Below are 17267 nucleotides of genomic sequence, written 5' to 3'. Positions count from 1 at the left end.
GCTCAAGCAGCAGTGGAGTCCCGGCCCGGGTGAATGACTTGACAATTGCATGGCTCGGCTCCCAGGTGTCCCAGCCACACCCCGCCTGCCCTCACCGCACGCCAACTCCCTGGGACTCCGTGGGGTTCACTGCCACCTTCTCCACACAGATGTCCCCGCCCATCCCTGCATGGAGAGGAGAGAGGGAGGAGCTCCCCACCATCCCGCTCGGGGGCCTCACATCCCCCCACCATCACAGCCCAGCCAGACTCAAGGCAGAGGAGAGAAGGGCCCCCCTGGTGACCTCCAGGAACTCTGCCGAGAAAAACCCGGGCAGGCAGGCAGGCAGGCAAGGACTCACTCGGCTGGTGAGACGCGTCCTTTCATTTTCAAGGAGGCAGCGCGGCTTGCATCTTGCCCGTGCTGCTGAAAGTCAAGTAAAATGGTAGGATCTTCCCGAAGGGCAGTTTGATCACATATATGGAAAGCCTTTAAAATGTGCGCGCGTGGGCACATCCTTTAGCCCATTAATTCCACTTCTAGGAAATGTATCCTAAGGAAATATTTGGACAGGTGAGCAAATATTTGACAGGTACAAGGATGTTCATTGCATCACTATTTAAAACAGCCAGGAATTGGGACTCCCCTGGTGGTCCAGTGGCTAAGACTCCACGCTCCCAATGCAGGGGCCCGGGTTCGATCCCTGGTCAGGGAACTAGATCCCGCATGCATGCCGCAACTAAAAAAAGATCCCGCGTGCCACAACAAAGATCCCGCATGCCTCAACTAAGACCTGGCGCAGCCAAATAAATAAATATCTTTTTTTAAAAAAGCAGCAAGGAATTGAACACAGCCCAAGTAGCCAAAAACAGAGAACGGTCTAAATAAATCATAGTATACCCATGCAATAGAATATTATGTGACTACAAAAAAAAGTTTCATGTAATTATTGACATACAATCTATTTCTGAGTTTATGACAGGCTATAACTACTTATTTATATTTGATACCATTTCCATTAAAAATCTCTATCAGTAAAAATCAGAAAGTGAATACATCAAAATGTTAACTAACACAGATTATCTATGGAGAGTTAGGCCACCGAATCGTTTTCACTTTTTCCTTTTTGCATTTTCTGATTTTTTTCTAAAATTGACATTCAGTGAAGGTGAATTTTTTCAATCATATGTACATATTATTATATTGGTTTGACTATACATGAAATATTCCTGAAAGACATAAGAACTGGTAACATTGATGCCTCTGTTAACAAAAGGTCAGTGGCTAAGGGTCAGGACATATGGAAGAAAATTTTTTTCACTATGTACCTTTGTAGCCTTTTTTTTTTTAAATACTTTTTCACACACTTCCTTTTTTTTATATAAATTTATTTTATTATTTATTTTTGGCTGCGTTGGGTCTTCGTTGCTGTGCGTGGGCTTTCTCTAGTTGCAGCGAGCGGGGGCTGCTCTTCGTTGTGGTGCGCGGGCTTCTCGTGGCAGTGGTTTCACTTGTTGCAGAGCACGGGCTCTAGGCACACGGGCTTCAGTAGTTGTGGCACGTGGGCTCATTAGTTGTGGCTCACGGGCTGTAGAGCGCAGGCTAAGTAGTTGTGGCGCACGGGCTTAGTTGCTCAGCCGCATGTGGGATCTTCCCGGACCAAGGCTCGAACCCATGTCCCCTGCATTGGCAGGTGGATTCTTAACCACTGCGCCACCAGGGAAGTCCCCTTTGTAGCCTTTGAATTTTGAACCATATGAGTTTATTTATGGAAAGACCCAAACAAACTTTTTGGCCAACCCAATACAAACTAAATTTAAATTTTGAAACAAACAAAAGATTGATGGGGCATCTTTGACATTTCACAAACCACATTTTTGTGTAGCAGTGAATGTGGAAGGAGACTATTTATATGAGAGTTGCAAACTCAGATACCTAGAGGTTTCAGGAAGATAAATGAGGGACTGAGCTGGTATGGTCAATAGAGAGTGGTGGGGACTGGGGCCAACCAGAAAGCAGGGGCCCTCTCTATGTGGCAACACGATTCTGCTTTGACTGGTCAGGCCATCAATAAAAGTCAAACATCCAGGCTTTCATATGCAATTTCTCATTTTGAAACATGTGCTGGGTCTTCCCTGGTGGTCCAGTGGTTAATGCAGGGGGTCTGGGTTTGGTCCACACTCCCAATGCAGGGGGCCTGGGTTTGATCCCTGGTCAGGGAACTAGATCCTGCATGCCACAACTAAAGATCCCACATGTGGCAACGAATATCCAGCATGCCACAACTAAGACCCAGTGCAGGCAAATAATAAATAAATAAATAAACAAACAAACGTGCTGTCTCCCCTGCCCCCCAAAATACCAAGTCTCTCTAGGCCAGGCACTGGTACCAGTTTGCAATCCCTACTACATGACTGTGGAATATTCTTGTTGAGAGATGCAGGGGATGTTAAGGAGGGGTCAAATGGTGGTTGCAAGGCACAGACTAAAAGCAAGCACCCCGACTTCAGTTCTGACAGCAGCTGGTTAACAGTGACTTGGAGGGAGGTGAATGTTTACGGGCTGCCAGGCCTTCTCAAGGGCATCAGCATTTTAACAGAGCTGGGAGCCTGAGCCTACCCCGTGAGGCCATTTAAGAGGGGAATTAGAGGCTCGATGCAGAAAGGTGAGCCCTTCCAGCTCTCCCGGAAGAGACAGCCTCCACGTAGGGCTGGGCTGGTTAGAGACCAAAGTCAAGGTGTAGAAGGAAGCAGGCTGCCAGACCGCAGCCCTGATCACTTGCCTCTGAGCTCCCCACCTCCCTGCCTGTGGCCGCCCTCTCCCCGCCCACTCTGCTTGGTCACACCCTGTCCAGCTTACAGCCCAAGTGTCATCTGTCTCCCCTGCAGGTTCCCTGACCACTCCGGGTAGAGGCAGGACTCAGATCAAGGCTGCTCATTCCTCTGAGCCCCAGTCCCTTCCATCCAACAGGCTCCCTCCTTGGGGTTACTCCCATCCTCTGAGTCTCATGAAATGAGACTAGGAAGACCTCTTTCTTAGGGTGGCTGTGAGTTATGTGGGATGGAGGGTGAGGAAATTGCAGATAAGAGACCACTTTTTATCCATCAGAGTAGCAAAGGTTTTATCACTGAGTGATAACACTCAGTGCTTGTGAGCATAAAATGAAATGTGACATTTTCATACCCTGCTTCTGAGACTGTATGCCAGTATATTTGTGAATGGATGTTTGAAAGTATATTTCAAAGTATATATCAAAGTATGTAGGCAAATCTACAAAACAGGATTTAGATGATGGTTGTCTAGGGCTGGAAGGTCCAGGGGAAAGGCAGAGTGACTGCCAGTGGGCACAGAGTTTCTTTTGGAGGTGAAAAAAAGTGTTCTAAAACTAGACTGATGGTTGTACAATGATGCAATGATGGTTGTACGACTCCGAATATTCTAAAACTCACTGGGGAATTCCCTGGCGGTCCAGTGGTTAGGACTTGGCGCTTTCACTGCCCGGGCCCGAGTTCAATCCCTGGTCAGGGAACTAAGATCCAAAAAAAGAAGAAAACAGCGGCCAAAAAAAAAAAAGCTCTACTGAGATATTTTTAATTGAGGTATAATTTATATACCACATTATTCACCCATTTGAGAGGACAATTCGGTGATTTTTTTTTTTTTTTTTTTTTTTTTTTGGCCCTTCTGCCCAGCGTGGCTTGCAGGATTTTAGTTCCCCAACCAGGGATTGAACCCGGGCCCCAGCAGTAAAGGCACCAAGTCCTAACCACTGGACCGCCAGGGAATTCCCTCAATAAAGCTATTTTTTAATTTTTATTTACTTATTTATTTTGGCTGCGTTGGGTCTTCGTTGCTGCACGCCGGCTTTCTCTAGTTGCCACGAGCTGAGGCTACTCTTCGTTGTGCTGCGCAGGCTTCTCATTGCAGCGGCTTGTGTTTTTGCGGAGCACCGGCTCTAGAGCGCAGGCTCAGTAGCTGTGGTACAGCGGCTTAGTTGCTCCGCAACATGTGGGGCCTTCCTGCACCAGGGATCAAACTTGTGTCCCCTGCATTGGAGGCAGATTCTTAACCACTGTGCCACCAGGGAAGCCCAAGGTATTTTTTAAATGCACAGATTTATGTACCAACTTGTCTCCACATCATTTATGATAGAAACAAAGTTTTAAACAATCCAAACATCCAGCCTTGGGGTAAAATTAAAGCCCATCCTCACTACAGAACTCCTATGGTTGAGGGAAGGCTGGAATCAGACCACCGGGATGGAAGGCACTTCTAGCTGAGTGACCTTGAGCAAGGTGCTGACCTTCACTGAGGCTCACTTTTCCCTCTATTAAATGGAAATGGTGTTTTCTTCATCAGCTAGTCGTGGGGAGTCCATGAGATAAGCCATGTAGTGTTCAGGGCAGTCCCCGCACACTGGAAGACCTCAGTAAATCCCAGTAAATACTTGGTCGTTAAATGACCCCACTCTCACATGTGTTCATCCTCTAGTTCATCCTGACAGCCATGACTCCCTCTTGACAAATGGGGAAGCCTGGGACTGTTAAGTGACTTACTCAAGTCACACGGTCAGTAAAACAAGAGTCAGAATTAGCGATGCTTTCCCCTCCCCTCCCTCCGACCTTCTCCTGGGCCCCCCTCTCCTCCCTCAGACCCATAGGATGGGATACAGTTGGGTGTTCCCACACCCCCACAACTGCCCTTGACCCACACCCATGGGGTCCCACCTGCCCACCAGGCCCACCTGGCTTTGCCCTGACTTCAGCATCTGTGGGGCCCCAGCTCCTGTCCCCAGGCCTCCAGTTACCTCCTCCTCTAAGAGGCAAACCTCAGAACAGGAGGGGAAGGTCCATGCTGAGATGACCCCACAGGGTGCCTATGGGGAGAGAGGCCTGCAGCAGCCCATAGTGTCCAGGCAGGGGGCTGGGGCTCTCAGGACATCTGCACTATACGGACAAATAGCCCTGACCTGGGGGGGCACAGAGGCGCTCAGGCCAAACTGCCCTATGGCCACAACCACCCAGGAGGGATCACACAAGGGCAGTCTCACGCCCCTTGAGAGGGGCACACTCTGATCACTGCCACAGCCGTGGGTATGAGCTGCTCCCCTCCTGCTCTCCCTCCCTGACCGGAACCAAGCCCTGTCCAACTGACCTCTATCTAGGGACCACCCCTTCTCCTGCTCTCCACCCAATGAGGTTGCAGAGGGGAGTCTAAGATCCAGATCTAAGCCAATCAGCACACTGCATCCCTGGCCACAGTGATTGATTCAGCGTAGGCACTTGACCTAAATGGATCCAATTGGAGTACATCTCAGGATTCCTGCCAGGAACGCTAAGACAAAGACTCTCTTTATCACCAGACTTCAATCTGTAGCTCCCTGGAGCACCTGCCACCCATCTTGGGGCCAAAAGAAGACTCCTCCGAGTCTGCAACACCAAAAAAGCCCACAACAGAATAAAAAGCTGAGACTGGGGAGCTGAGTCCTGATCATATGTTTGCATCCTGATCAGGTCTCGCCTGAAGCTACCCCTGGGTTGTGTGGTTCAAAAAGCCAAGAAGTCCTGTTCTGCTGAAGCAAGTTTAGGTTGGGTTTTCTACTACTTCCAACCAGGAGAATCCGAAATGGTACATGGCAGAGGTATCAGATACACACCCAAGATAACTGTTTGACCCTCATGTCAAAAGCCAAGGACAAAGGGTACCATCTTACCCAGAAGGGTCTGCCCTGTCCCTCCTTTTTGAGGTCTCAGGCCCCGTTGGCTGGCAGGTAGCCCCAAGACCTCTGCCTATACACACCCCCAACACACACACACACACATGCCACACACAGCACTGGGTAGACTTTTATTTTTAAGTCAAAGGCACAGCCTGGATGGGCTGAGGCAGTGACTGTGGATGCCCACCCCAGACCCCCAAGGTGCCACCCCCAGCTAGGGGCAGCTGTGCCAAAGGGGAGGGGATGGGTGAGAAGGGGGCCTCCCCTTTTAGGGGATCGCCTACCTCCTTCCTTAGCCTCAATAGGGGGAAGCAGGTGACATGAAGTGAGGCAGAAATGCTTCAGGGGGTCCCCCAGGGCCTCTCACTGAGCGCCCCCGACACAGGTCTTTGGTGGACGTAATTGCACGAACAGTCCATAAAGTGACAGCTTGAGGGGTGCCCCCTCCCAAGAGCAGGACCTCAGGGGAGGGCAGGGGAGAGGTCCCAGTTTCTCCCTGTGGCAACTCAGTGCTTAGAAATGGAGGAGGAGCCCTCCCCTGCCGGGCAGCCCCCTGGGGGAGAAGTACCTTCCACCAGATGAGGCCGCATCTAGGCAGAGGGCCCCCCACTCCACTCCCCAGCAGGCCCCCTCCCTCCCTGCATCTCTAACTCTATCCGGTAAGACATTAAAAAAATTCTCTGCTTATAAAAATACTTCTGCTCTGTCTGGGGGTGGGGTGGGGGGAGGGGAGAGAAGGGTAACAATCCCTGGGGATGGGGCGGAGCTATACAGGAGGCCTGGGGGCAGTGAGCCGGCCTCCTAGAACACAGCCCCGACCGGGGAGAGGGTCACAGTGACGGAGGCTAGGAGGGGGGCAGGGGACCGTTGGCTCGTCGGGGGGCTCCCTTGGCGGCGGGCGCCCGGCCCGGGACGGCGGGCACGGGGGAGACGCGGCGGGATGTGGCGGCGCTCCGCAGCTTCTGTTTCCGCCGCTTGGCCAGCGGCGCGTTTTCCACGCTCTTCAAGAAGAAACCCTCGCGTTTGCCCCGATTGAACGCCTGGCGGAAAGGAGGCGGTAAGTTCCACCGGCCCGGCCTCGACTTCCAAATCCTAGCTTTGGCCCCCATCCCAGGCCTTCCTTCCCATACCACTAGGTCAGGGCCAACAGGTCTTTGGCCTCCAGCCGCTCAAACGGTCAGGGTCCCGACAGGTCAGAGGCCTGGACTCGGCTGAACTCAACCTCTCAGGACTCTGCGGGAGTCGCCTCCCGCAGGCCCCGCCCCTCACCAGAAAAGCCCCTCACCAGAAAGGTGGCGTTGAGCCCGGAGCGCACAGCTGGCCCCGAGGACTCCAGCACGTCCGGCGTCCGTAGCGGAGGCGAGGAGCGCGCGCTGCCGTCCTGCAGCCACGAGCTGCCCCGCAGTCCCTCGAGCTTCAGCCGCTTGGTGGGGTCCACAGTCAGGAGCCCTGGAGGCAGGACAGAGGAAGTGTTGGGGGGCTGTGTGTAGAGGCTGCGCCCCAGAGACATCCTAGCAGCCCCACTCTCCTCCCCACAAGTCCCCCACCAGGACACCTGACCCAGTAGCAAACCCTGTCCCATCATGACCCCATGGCCTCCCCCTCCCCAGCCACGGCCTGTGACCTCCGGCTTCGCACCTCGGACCAGCTCCTTGGCTTCCTCGGACACGCCTCGCCAGGCCTCCCCATCAAGGGAGAAGCGCCCCTCGCGGATCTTGCGCATTATTTCCGCCGCCTGGCTCTGCCCGCCCTGGCCTGAGGCCCCCTGGAAGGGGACCTGGCCTGACAGCATCATGTACTGGGGAGTGAAAAGTGAGACCAGTCCAGACCTTCTCCAAGAGGCTAGCTCCTGAGGCCCATGGGTTATGAACTCTGACTTCCAACTCCTAAAACTAGGATGCCCGGACCCCAGCACCAGAGAGACCTCGCCTCTGTATTAGGACGACTTCTGACCCCAGCCTCAGACCAAACCCTGCCACCCCAACAAGAGAACTCCTGTCCCCAGGCTCGGGGGACCCTGACATCTCCTCGGAGACCCCATCCCATACCAGAATGACGCCGAGGCTCCAGAGGTCGCAGGACTCGTCGTAGCCCTGCTGCGCCAGCAGCTCGGGGGCCGCGTACTGCAGCGTAAAGCAGGGTGTCTGCATGGGCCCCGCTGGGCTCTGCGGGCGCAGACGCGCGAACCCGAAGTCGATGATCTTCACCGGGGCTCCGGGCGTATCATCGGCGTACAGGATGTTCTATGAGGGCGGCGAGGCGGCCGTCAGAGACTGGCCCTCCGCGCCGAAGCCCTCCCAGTCCGCTGAGGCCCCGCGCCCACCTCGGGCTTGAGGTCGCGGTGCACCACCCCCGCCTCCTCGTGCATGAAGCTCACGGCCGACACGAGGCTGCGCAGGATCTGGCTCGCCTCGGACTCGCTGAAGTGCCGCTTCTTGCGGATGTGCTCCAGCAGCTCCCCACCCTGCAGTAGCTCCAGGACCAGGTACGTGTGCAGCTGCGGGCGGCGCGCGACGGGCCAAGGTCACCACCTGGGTTACTGTCACCACCTACCCAACCGGGCCGCCCCCTGACCCCCCACCGGGCCCAGCCAGATCCTGCCCCGCGGTCAACATCAAGCTCCGCCCCCGGCTTCAGGCCCCGACCCTGTTCGAACCCTGACCTCAAGACCACCCCAAGAACCACCTTAGGACTCGCTTCAGTTTCTACCCCCTACTTTTTTCCAGGCCCCCGTCCCTTTGGCCACCTTAAAACCCGCCGCCCTAAATCCTCCCCCTGCCCCGTTCCGTGGGCCATCCTCAGCTCCGCCTTCCGGTCCTCAGGCCCTACTCCCCTGAAATCCCACTTCCATGACCTCCGGGTCCTCAGGCCCCGCCCATGGCGCTCTCAGGCCCCGCCTCCTATCCTCCTCCCCGCCCCCCACGGGCAGGCTCTAGCGTCCCTGGGCTCCGTCCTAGCCCAGGAAGGCGTCACCTGGTCCTGATGCACTTCGTGCAGCTTCACCACGTTGGGGTGCGACTGGCACAGCCGCAGGGCGGCCACTTCGCGCTGCGTGTTCGCCTCCAGCCTGGGGGCAGGGCAGGCGGGGTCAGGACAGCTGACCTCCGGCCCCGCCCTCCCCGAATCCGCTCAGCAGAACCCAGCCCACCCCGGGCCCGCCCACCTGCGGCTGAGGATTTTGACCGCGAACTCCTGGCCGTTCTGTAGCTGGCGGCAGCGGCGACACACGGAGAAGCTACCCTGACCCAACGCGGGTTCCCGCAGGTCCAGTTCGTACTGCTGGAAGAAGGGCGAGTCCTGGGGGCGAAGGGGACGCGTCAGAGGTCCTACCGGGAGCCTTGCGGCCATGCCACGCCCCTGTTCAGAGAGGCTACGGACCTCACCGAAGCCACAGCATGCGCCTGCTGAAGCCACATCTGGAGTCCCCAAGCCCACTTCTCCCCACCCTGGCCCAACCCACCTGCATCATGGCGCTCCTGGCCAACGCTGCCCTGCCAGGCCGGTCTCCAGCAATAGACGCTTCCAGCACATCGGTCATCACCGCGTTGTTGTGGTCAAACAGGATGGACGGTGCCACGAAGGAGTATCCCTGGCGGAGGAGGGGTGTTGTCAGTGGTGGATGGAGGTGCAGATGGAGTCCCCGAAGGCCCAGACCCAGCGGGAAGGAGGGCGGGGCAGAGGAAAGTCCCTGGAGCAGGGGATGTTGCTTTTGCATCCTGGTGCACACAGGATGCGTGGACATTTTATTCCACCTTGTTCTGTGATCTCTTGGGACCATGCATGTCTGTTCCCCCGCCAGTCTGTGACTCTGCCTTTCCCATCACAGTGATCCCCCCAGGTGCCAAGGGCATCATCTGACACAGTGTAGTGGCCCAGAATATGATAGGCTGAATACATGAAAGAACTGTGGCCTGGCATCACACATACTTAACTTAGGAGAATTCAACTCTACCCACTCAGGACAAAAAGTCTTTATTCCTTCCTTTCAAATCAAACTTTGGCCTCCTCTGCAAGGGGGGCTACTGAGGAAACGTAAAGAGAAACCAAAGTTAATTCTTTGCCTTTCCTAACAATCCACATCCTGGCAATTCAAGGGACTCTCAAGGGTAATTTTAACAATGTGTTGTTTTCTCCTAGAAATGCAGCGCCACTGTGCGCTAGAATGCAAGCTCCACATGGGTGGGATCATTGTCTGTCAAGTTTATTGTTACGTCCCTAGTGCCCAGGTCAGTGCCTGGCACATTGAAGGCACTCAATACATACTTTTGAATCATTAAATGAATGAATGAAAGTAACCACTGATTCACAAGAAAACTTGCTCATTAGGACTGTGAGATCGAGGATGGATCGCAGGAGATCGAGGGATATTCAAGCACAGAGCTGTCCCTTGTGAGAGCTTCATAGAGGGGAACTGATCCATCCATACTTGATATTGGCCTATTCTTATTTAATATTTATGGACCATGTCCTACAGGCCAGGCCCCCAAGCTGGACTCAGGGACACAGAAATTACCAGCTGGACTCAGGGACACAGAAATTAAACACACAGTCCCTGCCCTCTGGGAGCTTCAGACCAGGTGAGGCAGTCTCAGTCAGCGCCAGGATAAAACCTGACAAACTGTTTAGAAGGAGATTTTGTCTGTAGCAGGCTGGTGCACAAGGAAAGGGTGACCCAGGGCCAGAGGAGCAGGGAAGACTTCATATGCGGACAGCACTGGACAACAAGGCTTGAATTTTGCCAGGTGAGCAACTATACCCTCCAGGTTGAGGGAACCACATATGCAAAGGTACAGAGGTGTGTTCTGGCACCTCTGAGCAGTTCAGAGGTGCTAGAGCACTGAGTGGAATAACAGAGTGCTGAGGGGAGGGCTCTGAGCAGAGACCACATCGTGCAAGGCCTTGTATGCCGAGCAAAGGAGATGGGACTGATCCAACAGGCCTAAGCTTCTAAAACTGGGTGGAGGGGGCCTATGCCCCCAGGAGTGCGATATGATGTGCCAGAGGGACGTGCAAAGCCACAGTATAAACAAGGCATCTCTTCCTAAGTGTCCCCTTAAGCAAGTGAATAATTTAAAACAGTATTTTTACATAACAATAGAGATATGATGGAGAAGAAGGGAAATTAACATGAAATTTCAAAATAAACCAGGAAATTCAAAGGCACCTCCTGCCCAGGTGGTCTCTATGACTGACAATTTTAGGTTCCACACAGTGGAGAGATCTAGAGGAGATGCTGACTCCTGATCAGGACACAGGGCCTGTGCAGTGCCCGCAGGTCAGCCAGGGCTAAGGCTGAGCAGCTCCTGCCTCCCCCGCATCTGTGGTTCTACGAACACTCACTCACCTGGAAGATGCGAGGATCCCCAGGTGGGGGGCTTCCAGGGGGTGAGTAGACAGGCTCCAGCCGGGTAAATTCCTCTGCAAAGTTGCCCACATCCAGCTCTGAGCGGATCTGGGGTCGGAATGGGGCGGGAATCTTCCTGGCAGCCAGAGCAGCCCAATCCAGACCCTGGAGAAAAGGAATGAGAGACAAGGGGTCAAAGGGCAGGAAGTGGAAACCCCTGTCCACTCAGGCCACCCTCAGCAGGCAGCTCCTCAGTGAGGCAAAGGTCTCACTGGCATTTATGTGGGAAGCTGTTCTTCCTGCCTCCCCAGCTTCTGTTTCCCTTCCTCTGATAACAGAATCCCTATTTCTCTTGGAGAACCAGCCCTCCACCACACTCAGCCAACTCTAGGGCTTTTAATAGAATTGACGTGCAAAAAAAAAAAAACAAATCTCTTTCTCCTACTGGACTTAAATCTGGGAGGATATGGGCCTGGAACTGCTGGGGACCCCCTCAATGTCTAATGATGAAGTGCCTGTGCAGAAAAGCAGAAGCAAGAGACAAAGAAAGAAATTCCTAATAACATAGATTCAGCACCTGGATGCAGCCTTGCCTGAAGTCAGACCACTTTTCCTTGGACTTTTCATTTATGGGAGCTAAAACATTCCTTTTATGTTTAAACTAGTACAGCGGAGCCTGTTCGTTGCCTGCCCAACATCCATTCTCCTGGTCTTCCTTAGTACTATAGCCCCAATTTTATTTCAGGAACCAATGTACACAACTAAAAAATAGTATTTTATAAACTTCCTTGCAGCTAGCAGTGACCAGTTACTTGTAAGCAAAAATTACGAGGTAGGAATCCAGGGAAAGAGCCTGAAGAGGAGGGTGAACCGTTGGTAAGGTGCCCTTTTTGCCCTTCCACTCCTTCTTCTTCGTGCTTCCCACCTGGAGAGCAACCTAGATAGCAAGAGCTACAGCAGTCATCTTGTACCACAAGGCAACCTTGGGGACAGAGGCTACGTGCTAAGAATAGAGGAGCATTTAAAAAGAAAAAAAAAAAACAACTGAACTTGGCTTCATGAAGACACCACAGCAGCCCCAGCCTGCCAACTTCTGGATTTCTTTTATGTGAGAAAATAAATAAATAAATAGACGGCTATCTTGTTTAGACCACTATTCATTCCTATCTCTGCTCTTAGCAGCCAGACTCTATTCCACAGATATCACCATCTTGAGTTGGACTTTTTGTCACTTGCAGCCTAGAGGCCCAGCCCGGGCTTGAAGGCCCCAGTTCTGGCACCAGGGACCTGAGCATTGCTATCACCAAAGAGGCTATCTCAAGAGAAGGGGGAATAAGGGCACCATCAGGCCTCGAAAACCTTGGGGCGCCTCTCCAGTGTGACTACTGGTCCACCTACTCCCAGCACCCGGAGCCTGGCATGTGCTCAGGGTGGGTTGAGGAATTCACTTAAGGAAACTGACACCGTTCAGTCACTTCGCCCACAAAGGGACATCTTCACCGCAGAGACTTAGCCTCCTGTCTGAGAAAGCTCCTCTGAGGGCCCTTCCAAGCAGTACTTGCTGGGAAGATTCAAGGAGATGGCACTCATAGCAAGGGTAACTGGATGTCTGGCCCGCTCTAAGTGCCCATTAGCGGATGCCTCTGTTTCTACGTCACACAAGGCAAATTTAATACCCACATGTAAACAGAACCTAACAGTTAAGAGCGTGGGCCTTCAAGCCACCCAGATGTGGGTTTAAATCTGTGCTCCATCACTTAGCTCAGTGATCTTGGGCAAATTACTTAACCTCTCTGAACCTCAGTTTCCTCATCTGTAAAGATGAAGATAATCAGGAAGGTTCTGAGGCTTACATGAAATAATGCAAGCAAGGGGCCAAGACACAGGTGTTCACAGTCACAGGGCCCTGCTCGGCAGTGATGCTGGCCAGGCGTAGTGCCCGAGCCAGTGAGGTCTCACAAGGACAGAATTCACTCTGCACTGCACCTTAAACTGTGTGTGCTTTTAACAAGTGAACAAAACCCACGTGGTTGATTCAGACATGTCCATCTGAAGAAGAGGCACACAGCCTGTACAGGTACAAAGACCAAAACCCTGAGTGGATGCAAGAGTCATAAGATTTGGGCTGACAGCAGACCTGGGGTCTGTTCCCAGCTCTACACTTGAGGAGTCACCTTGCTCCTCTGAACCCGTCCAATGAAAGGACTGATGAATTCATTCTCAAGTCCCTGCCAGCCCTACCAGGCAATGAATGCTTTCCCGCCAAGAACACATCTTCCAAGTTGCAATAGAGACGGCTGAGAGGACAAGCCTGCTTTCTTTATCTGAGAGGTTTTCCAAATCAAGTGAAACTGGCCAGCCTCAGACCATCCCTCCAGTGTCCCCCAACCCAGAGCAGTAGCCTGGCCCCGGTGTGTGCAGACAGGTATGGGGGCGAGCCAGGAGCCTCACCTGGAAGAAGGGGTGGTTCTTAACTTCCTGCGCCCCCTGGTGTCCTGCACCCAGCCGCTTCTTGGGGTCCTTGCAAAGCAGCCGCTGCAGTAGATCCTGTGCCACTGGCCCGATCCGGGGGGGGAAGGGAGGGGAGCACTTCAGGATCCGTCTGGGAGGATTGGTGGGGGGGCGTCAGGGGCAGCAGGCCCCCCCTCCAGCCCTGCCCAGGCCCCTCGGCCGCCCTCTGCTTCCAGCCCTGCTCACCGAGACACCTCTGCCTGCGTGTTCCTCTCGCCCTCCAGGGTGAAGGGCGAGGCCCCCGTCAGCAGCTCGAAGAGCAGGATGCCTAGGCTCCACCAGTCCACAGCCTGCGGGGCAGAGCCAGGGTGAGGGCCTGCGGCCACCCCTACCTCGCCACACCCACCCCTCTGACCCCCCGCCAACCCACCTTGCCGTGGCCCGACTTGCTGCGGATAATCTCGGGGGCCATGTACTCGATGGTGCCACAGAAGGAGAAGGTCCGCTCTTTCTGGGAGGGCAAGAGGACCCGCCCAAGGCTCAGAGTTAAGACTCGTGGACTTGTGAGGGTCGGAGCAGTGGGAACTCCCCGAAGGCAGGGCCTGGATCTACTCACCTCTGCGCCCCCAAGAAACGCAGAGCCAGGCGTGAAGCGGGAGCCGGGAAGGGACGGCCCGCACGGGGGTGCGGGAGGCCAAGACTGCCCTTCACTCACCTCCTCTGTCAGGAACTCCTTGCTAAGCCCGAAGTCCGTGAGGACGACATGGCCCTCGGAGTCCAGGAGCACGTTCTCCAGCTTCAGATCTCGGTAGATGATGCCCAGCTGGCAGGAGCAAGAAGGCCCTGAGGATCCCTCCCCCGACACCCTCTGCTCCTGTCCCTGCACCTGGTCCCTGGGGACGGGGATCTCCAGTGCTGGTGCGGGGCCGGGGTGGGACTGGACCATTGGATAGGAAAAGCCATTTAAGACGTAAAAGCAAGGAAGAGGACACCCTGGAGAGGCCACAAGGGAGCAGGCCCCAAGTTCCCAGGGAGAGGAGCCCCATCTCATGACGGCTTTGGGAGCCAAGGCATGAGGTCTCCGTTTGCAGAAGTTCTGTGAACGTGGCCCCAGGAAGCAGCCTCGCGCTCCCTGTGAGAGGGAAGCCCCTCCGAGGAGACCCCAGGGGAGGAGACCCCACCAGGCAGCACCGGGGCCTTCCTTCCAGGAGGCCTCCCCCACCAGGCAGCACCAGGGCCTTCCTTCCAGGAGGCCTACGGGAAGCAGCTCCCGTCCCCACCGAGGCCACCAGCCCTCAGAAAGCCCAAGGCCACTAGGTTCACAGGCCCCTTCTAAGGCCCAGGCCCAGTCCCCACGGCCACAGCCAGGTGGCCAGGTCCTCACCCACCTTGTGCAGGTGTTCCAGGGCCAGCACGATCTCGCCCCCATACACGCGCACCTCAGCCTCCTTGAAGTACTGGCGCTGGTACAGGTGGGTGAACATTTCGCCGCCGTTCACATAGTCTGGGGGCGGGAGGTGGGTGAAAGTCGCGGAGTCGCCCCCTGGGGTGGCCCCCCCGCCTCCATGGCCCCCAGGGCTGGAAGGCGTCTGCCCTTACCCAGGATGAGGTGCAGCTTGGCGTCCGTCTGGAAGGCGTAGTGCAGCGTGACCAGGAAGGGTGCCTGGCGCACCAGCTCCAGCACGGAGCGCTCCGTGCGCGTGTGCTCCTGCGTCTTGGCTCGCTGCACCAGCGCCGCCTTGCGCAGCACCTTCATGGCATACAGCTTCCCCGCGTCGTGCCCGCCCGCCTTCCGCACCAGGAACACCTTCCCGTAGGCTGTGGGAGCAGCGAGTGGGCGGAGGGTAGGCCATGAACAGGAGGGTGGTGCAGACGGGTGAGGGTGGGCACGCTGCCAAGCCAGGAGGGTGTGCAAGTCGGGGGAAGGAGCCGGGGTGAGAGGCAGATGTGCAAAAACTGGCAGAGCCTTCTAAGGAAAAGGTGTGCACACCCCCGGGCGGGTGCTCAGCGAAACCAGGGAGGGGATGTGCAAACCAGGCTGGGGGGCACACAACTCCGGGAGGCCTGCAGCGGGGGTGGGGGTGGGGTGGAGGGCGGGTCATGTGCAAACCTGTGGAAGATGAGACAGATGCAAAAGGATGCAAAGCCAGGGAAGGGAGGCAGAGGTGCACGCAGACAGGGGAGGGCCAGTCAAACCCGAGGAGGGGAGTTTGCAAAGTGGGGGAGAGGGCTCTCATATCCCGCAAGGGGAGGAGCTGTGAAATCACACAGGAGAGCTGCAAGCCCCCAAGAGTGTTGGCAGATCCCAGAGGACCTTCCAGGGAGGAGCGACGTCAACGTGGAGCAGCCCTGCGGGTCGGCATGCAAACCATGGCAGGGCAGGGCAAAGCAGGCAGGGCAGGGAGAGGCTGGGGAGCACTGCCGGCAGCCTGGCCCAACCCAGGTGGGTGTGCAAGCGGGAGGCCCGGGGCACCATGCCTGGGACACCTGCCGGTGGATAGGGCTCCTCACCTCCCGTGCCCAGCACCTTGAGCAGCTGGAAGTTCTCCACGCCCACCTTCTCCTCGTGCCCGGTCAGGTTGGCTGCGGGCACAGGGGGCAAATGAACCCAGCCCGTGCATGAACCCTCCCAGCCGGCCTGGGCAGCCATCACCCGGCCTGCACCCCGGGCCACCTATGCCCCACCTTCGGTGATCTGCAGCTCCACCGCACAGCCCTCGTCCTCGTCCTCGTCCCCCATGGCCGGCGGGTCGCTGGGGCCCGCGAGGCTCAGCTCCGGGCGGCGCCGGTTACATGGCGGCTCCGGCCGGGGCGGGAGCTTCCTGGTGCCGCCTCCGGGGCTGAGGCGGGCTCCGGCGCCGCCTCCCTGCTCCCCGCCCCGCGCGGCCTGAGTCAGGCGCTGGAACGTGACAGCGCCGGGCGGGGGGCGGGCGGACGGGGCGGTCCCATCTCCCGCAGGCGCAGGGGGCTGGTGCTAGGGCTGTGCGCTCTGGGCCCCAGGCGACCATCCTGGGGACCTGGGAACACCCCTTAGGAGCCGTGCCTGGGGTCCGTGGATAACCTGGGGCCTCTGTGGGGCGGACACTCCCAAGCCAGGTGTTGGCCCCAGGGCGGTAAGTCCACGTCAGGCTGTGTCCCAAGGGGGATGGGGGTCCCACTCAGGTACTTTAGAGCCGCCTTCCCCTCCAGGGTGCCAGCCCCAAGGGCAGCCAAGCAGCTCTGTCCAATTCTTAGCCACCAGCGAAAGTGAGGGATTTCATAAAAATCACAACCCACTTGCCTCGTTTTTGATCACTCCTTGACCTCAGCAAATAGGGGAGGGGATCTGTCGGTCCCCTTGCCAGACGAGCAGCCTGAAGCCACACGGCCACCCTTGTCCAGCTACTGCCAGCCCAGCCCCAGCCCTGCGCCTCTCACTCAGCAGGGCTCTCGCTCTTGGTGCTGGGCAGGCTAAGAGGGTCCCAGAAGCCGCCCGGCCCAGCCCAGCTCCCTGTCTATACCCCCGGCAGCCAGCGAGACCCTCTCCCCTGCAGACTTGCCTTTGCCGGGGAGGCCTGGGGGCACAGGCACCCTGAGGACCAAGCCCTGTCTCTGGGCTCCCCTTACCTACAAGGGGCACCAAGAGGGAGCCCAGCCCAACCCCCAGCAGGGAGGGGCAGCCGATTTTCTGACCGAATCTTCCTAAAGCAAGTGGACCTATAAAAGCACCTCAGCCCCCAGGCACCCTTCACAGCCCACCCAGTGCGCGCACCCCGATGTGGCTCTGCCCCTTGT

The 17267-nt window shown here is 56.2% G+C and overlaps 1 protein-coding gene across 2 annotated transcripts; it reads right to left on the bottom strand.

The window, feature by feature from the left end:
- Positions 1-5813: 5813 nt before the first annotated feature.
- On the bottom strand, positions 5814-16337 carry RPS6KA4 (ribosomal protein S6 kinase A4). Of its 2 annotated transcripts, XM_060019153.1 has the most exons (17): positions 16179-16337; positions 16005-16076; positions 15093-15311; positions 14882-14997; positions 14209-14316; positions 13924-14004; positions 13740-13843; positions 13494-13644; positions 11043-11207; positions 9159-9287; positions 8862-8995; positions 8672-8765; positions 8022-8195; positions 7747-7941; positions 7337-7496; positions 6984-7147; positions 5814-6738 (listed from the first exon to the last, which is right to left on the bottom strand). In XM_060019153.1, the coding sequence occupies exons 1-17, from the start codon at positions 16231-16233 to the stop codon at positions 6544-6546; spliced, it is 2316 nt and encodes a 771-aa protein (XP_059875136.1). In that variant the 5' UTR covers positions 16234-16337; the 3' UTR covers positions 5814-6543. The 2 variants fall into 2 exon arrangements, with proteins under 2 accessions (XP_059875136.1, XP_059875137.1); XM_060019154.1 differs by lacking the exon at positions 13924-14004.
- Positions 16338-17267: the final 930 nt, after the last annotated feature.

The sequence above is a fragment of the Delphinus delphis genome, chromosome 8, assembly GCF_949987515.2.
Source record: "Delphinus delphis chromosome 8, mDelDel1.2, whole genome shotgun sequence".
NCBI classification, from domain to species: domain Eukaryota; kingdom Metazoa; phylum Chordata; class Mammalia; order Artiodactyla; family Delphinidae; genus Delphinus; species Delphinus delphis.
The sequence above is the reverse complement of the archived record's forward strand: the minus strand, read 5'-3'. Positions and strand labels throughout refer to the sequence as shown.

What these genes read in the sequence shown, in the direction of transcription:
- RPS6KA4 (XM_060019153.1), bottom strand. Translation starts at nt 16,233, where the DNA reads ATGGGGGACGAGGACGAGGACGAGGGCTGTGCGGTGGAGCTGCAGATC. An exon ending in AGAACCACCCCTTCTTCCAG is followed by an intron (nt 11,208 to 13,493) that starts GTGAGGCTCCTG and finishes CCTTTTCTCCAG; the next exon opens with GGTCTGGATTGGGCTGCTCT. An exon ending in CCAGGAGCGCCATGATGCAG is followed by an intron (nt 8,996 to 9,158) that starts GTGGGTTGGGCC and finishes CTTCGCCCCCAG; the next exon opens with GACTCGCCCTTCTTCCAGCA.